Source organism: Montipora capricornis, chromosome 13, assembly GCF_036669925.1.
Source record: "Montipora capricornis isolate CH-2021 chromosome 13, ASM3666992v2, whole genome shotgun sequence".
NCBI lineage: Eukaryota > Metazoa > Cnidaria > Anthozoa > Scleractinia > Acroporidae > Montipora > Montipora capricornis.
Window position 1 is genome coordinate 676,664 of NC_090895.1, and position 5,000 is coordinate 681,663.

The 5,000-nt window shown below is 37.8% G+C and overlaps 1 protein-coding gene across 5 annotated transcripts in view; it reads left to right on the forward strand.

The window, feature by feature from the left end:
* LOC138028654 (AP-1 complex subunit mu-1-like) overlaps nucleotides 1-5,000 on the forward strand; it is a 24,125-nt gene that overhangs the window by 5,489 nt on the left and 13,636 nt on the right. For 4 of the 5 annotated variants that reach the window (XM_068876257.1, XM_068876258.1, XM_068876255.1 and 1 more), the window contains one exon: nucleotides 3,518-3,570. In XM_068876257.1, the coding sequence (XP_068732358.1) occupies nucleotides 3,518-3,554 (37 nt within the window). In that variant the 3' untranslated portion in view covers nucleotides 3,555-3,570. The remainder of the gene's footprint in view (nucleotides 1-3,517; nucleotides 3,571-5,000) is intronic. The other variant, XM_068876256.1, reaches the window with a different exon arrangement.

The following is a 5,000-nucleotide window of genomic DNA, read 5'->3' on the forward strand; positions in this document are numbered from 1 at the left end:
ATGTGTATTATGCGAGCTTACCGGTAACTGGATAGTTTTTATGGCAATAGTAAAGCATTTTCGTGTCAAAATGAGGTTAGCGTCTTTCTGTTGTGCTAACTTAATTAAATATAAATATACATTCTGCCTCGTGAGTAATGTTATTCCCGTTAACCAGCAATGGCGCCGAAAGTCATTGCAACGCGAACGGCGTTTTAGTGCATCTTATGTTGTTTGTTTCAAGTTTAATTAAATGTTCCGCTGGAAAAGGATTCTGTGATATTTTCTGCCTTTGTGAATTATAATATCATGTTGTGTATTGAATTTTCGAGCTTAAGGTTGAAATGTGATACGGGAGGATAATTATTTTTAGTATTGCTCTGTAAGCAGGAAAGGTTTCACGAAAATAAACAGGTCTGTTGGAAGCATGCTTCTTTTAAAATGAGTCCCAAAATCAGCAAAAAATTGTGACGCCGATGAATAATAAAGTAGCTGCTATTTCAAAAATGATGGAATTACCTGGTGATAAATAACCTTGTCTTGGAGAGTAAATTTTTGACTTAGCAGAAGCAATGGTCAACCCCGGGCTCAACCTCAAGGTTAGTGTTGAGGCGATTGTGATTTTTGTTTTGACTTCGCTCATTTATTGTCAAACGTTATAACACTTCACAGAAAAAGAAACTTACCCGGTATCTTGCCATTTTGACACAGATGCTTCACTGTTTGGCGAGTAAACATGCCGCGGTAACTTCATCACGGCTCCCGCTGATTTCCGGCGATGTCACTTTCGATTTTGAGATTTATTTGTGCAACCAAAAGTGAACGTAGCAAAAATCTCCCAAAATGTTTGTCGCTGATCGTAACCTTTTATATTCTATATTCACGGTTCAACAATTAATGTTATTTTCATGTCGCAAATAATTTACGTTATTCTCGAGCGACCGTCCTGGAAACTTCCTTCTACTCTTTCTAGAAACTGTGTATCAATTTACCTTTGCATCAATACTTGTTTTTGCATAAAGCAAGCTAACAAAATCTGTACCTTGCTGAGTTCGCATTTGTTAGCGTTAATAGTATTTTCGGTCCAAATTATGCTTCTGGAACGGGGCACGTACCACAGGCAACCCAGTGTACCCTCACGGAGGGTCTAGTTATTATTTTTTTTCCGTGTCGGCAAACGTCTTCCCTGTCACTCCCCTGCTAAGTGGTGTCTTTGTGCATGATAGAGCCTTCTGTGCATATGTTCTTAGGATTGAGAGGGTAGTAGGAAATGCGTACATGTAGATTTCTCTGGTGGATACAGTAGAATTATTAACTTAACCGGCAATGGCGTCGAAAGTCATGTAACACGAATGGCGTTTTAGTGGAACTTTAAACAAAATATACCCTTATGGAGCTCAATAATGGAAAGTCAATTGGATACTGAACAAGACAGGTGCTGAAAAGAAAAACTGGAATCTTAAAAGGGATGAGGAATGGACTTCGACAACAATCTGTCTCCCATTGAGCCATAATCAAAGTGAGCTGTAGTTCTAATATTGTACAAGTGTGGTGTTTTGTACAACACTGAAATTAAATGGAAAATTCTCTAGTAACTTATGGGTTTAACAAAGACAGAGACTTAATTGGGCCTGTGGCTGTGTTGTCTGGCTTATTTGTTTGTACTCAATTCTGCACAGTCTTCTGGTAACAATTGGAAATTTCACTAATTATTCTTGTTAGTCAAAAATTATTTGAAAGAAAGCTTGTTGCCCATTTTTGCTTGATATTTCAAGTAAAGGGTTTTTCAGTAAAGGGTTTGATGCTGAACACTGGTGGGAAATTTATTTAGTTGCATTTTTGACACAGAGTGTAATTTGACATGATTGAGTTTCTTGTCTTCACGCACGTAATGAAATAGGACTTCAGGGTTGTTTGCCTCTTATAACAAATAATTATGTTGTTTGTTTCAAAAAATATTTCGCTGGAAAAGGTGGCCTTTATGAATTAATCGTGTTGTGTAATATGCGAGCTTAACTGGACAGTTTTTATGGCAATAGTAAAGCATTTCATGTCAAAGTATTAAAGGTAAGCGTCTTTCTGTTGTGTTAACTTAATTAAATATAAATATACTATGTGGCGTAAACTTGATTTTCTACTCTCAAAATTACCTCCAGAACCTAATTTTTGCGTAGAATATAAACCTTTAATAGGCCTAAAAACTTTTCTTTAGGCCTAAGTAGGCCTAAAATTAGCATTTTTGAATGTTTAGGATACTTTTCTTTAGGCCTAATTAAGCCTAAATAGGCCTAAGGTTACCTTTTATGAATGTTTAGGATACTTTCTGTATAGGTTAAATAATGACCTGTGACCTGTGACCTGTGTTTTGTACCTGCTGAATAACAACCATGTTCTCTTCGCCTGATAAACTCGCTTGAATTTGAAAGACAAATTTTTATGGCAGTTCGATGGATTTAAGCTTTAAGTACTGCTGCAGGAAATTGATCGATCGATTAACAGTGTTTACATGCGGTCGTGCAAGTTCATTGAAACATTTCTTCTCGAAATCAACTTCATATGTAGATTTCACGGCCTAAATGTTGACACGCAAAGGCAACAATACACCACCGCCAACCGCATGCTGCCGCGCAAGTTTATCGAAACATTTCTTCGACATTATCTCCGAACGAAAGTACAGTATATGTAGATTTCACGGGTTAAATGTGTACACGCAAAGACGATAACAAACCAGTACCATCAACCGCATGCTGCCGCGCAAGTTTATCAAAACATTTCTTTTCTAAATCAACTTCAAATCAAAGTACAGTGTATACAGCTTTCACGGGCAGATGTCTGCTCACAAAGACAATAATACAGCAACGCAAACTGCATCTGGAGCTAAAATTTTAGTGTCAGGTGTTACATGACTACGTTTGGGAGCGCGAGTGTCTTCGGAAACCGGAGAATCTTCGGAAAGTTTTCGTTTATGCAGACACTTACAGTTTCTTTAACCTTTTTGCGAGACGAGACTCTCATCTCGAGAGACGAGAGACTCGTCCGCACGGCCACTTGCAACTAAATCCAGGAATTGCACTGGTTTCACTTCACTTACCTGAAGTAATCGACTATTACAACAATTATCCAAAGCTAACCTTTTTAAAATGGGTGCTTAGACTTATTATACAGTTGATCAACATCATTTAAAATGGGTGTTTAGGCTTAAGTAAGAACTATTTTCAATGCTGTTTACATATAGACCAACGTACTCATTTGAAATACGGTTACCGTAGTATTTTTAGGGTAGTCTATTTGGGTAGTCCGCTGGGGTTGTCCATGAACTGGGGGTCAGTGTTTTGTCCACCACCATACAAATTAGTTGTGATTGTCTGAATTACGTTGTGCTTGCCTGAAGAGATACAGAGTCGAAAAAGGCTGATTTGTTTTTTTGTTATACTTAAATGAGTCAAAATTGTAAACAACCTTTGCAAATTGTAGTTTGAATTAATAAAACATAGCACTGGATTGAAACATGTGTGTTCTTCGTTTTTTTTTTTTAAAGGTCAACCCATGCAAATGAGCAGAATGAATCATCCTAGAGTTCCTGTACTGCCGGTAAGAAAGATTTCAAAAAGACAAAAGTGGCTGTGATGGTCTTGAGATGAGTGGAGTAGTACAGTACATGGTACATTGTATATCAACATACAGGTGTAGGCAAAACAACTTTCATAGGCTTAAAGCTGAGGGTTGTCATGATGTTTTCATGAAGCTGGCTACACAATGAAAATTATAATCAAGTGAAGCCATGATCCTCACAGTTATGAACACAATTTTATCGATTGTGTAGAGAAGCCTGAAAAATTCAGAACTTCAACGGGGTTTAAACCTGTGACCTTGTGATGCCGGTGCGATGCTCTAACCAACTGAGCTATGAAGCCACTGATGTTGAGAACTGGTCATTTGTGGGGTCTGGTGTTCCCATGATGAATGAATCAGCCAAGGAAATGATATATGAAGTGAATCATATTTTGAACTGCGATATGAAATCAAGTGAAGCTATGATCCTTGCAGTTATGATTATGCAATTAATCAAATCAATATATGATTCATTTCATTATTATCATGGAACAATGGAAGTAGCAGGCTATTTTAAAGTGATGTTATTGGGGACATACACTATAATAGTTTTTGAGTGCAGGACCCATTCATCCCTGAAGTGGCCCCCATTGATGATTCAAATCAATCTTCTTGCATTGGACACAGTAAAATCTATAAGTATTATTCTTAGCCTGGGAGAAAGGGGCTCAGTGCTTCCAGTGTTTTAGTATTATTCTTAGGAGGGAAAGGGGCTCAGTGCTTCCAGTGTTTTAGTATTATTCTTAGGAGGGAAAGGGGCTCAGTGCTTCCAGTGTTTTAGTACGTTTTACTCTGAGTAGTGGCCTATTTTCACCATGGTAGTAGCCAGCTGCCATCTGCTGATGACAGGGATGGGAAAACTATCATCATACCCTATGTGGTACAAAAGTCTTAAATTCCTTGTATGAAAAATGCCTGTCAGTGATGGCCTTGATACATGTATAATCAGAGTGTTAAGTTTGATTTTCCATTACTGTGATTTTCATAACTCTGCGGAATCTCACCTTCAGGTACTAAGTGTCAAACTACGTTTTGGCTTCTATATTAACCCTTTGACGTCCAAACCGGCCAGACTTAGTATTTAACTCTGTCTAACGCCAGACGATTTTACTGGTCAATGGGGAACCCATTAATCAAATTTCTGAACATAAGATACATGTATGTAAGAAAGATTCTCACTTCTCATTTATGAGAAAGATGTACCAAGAAAGGGAGTTCTTCAGGCTCTGTTTTTGTTCAAATTCACTCAAGCATGCATGGAAGTCGATGTAGATGGCAATCAACAAAAAGAAACACTGACCAGAAAAGCAACTGGGGATTTCAAAACAAGAATGGCAGATGACTTCTTAAACATATAACCGACACATTACCGTCAGTTGTTTTTTTTTTGTTGGTCAGATCTCTGTGTG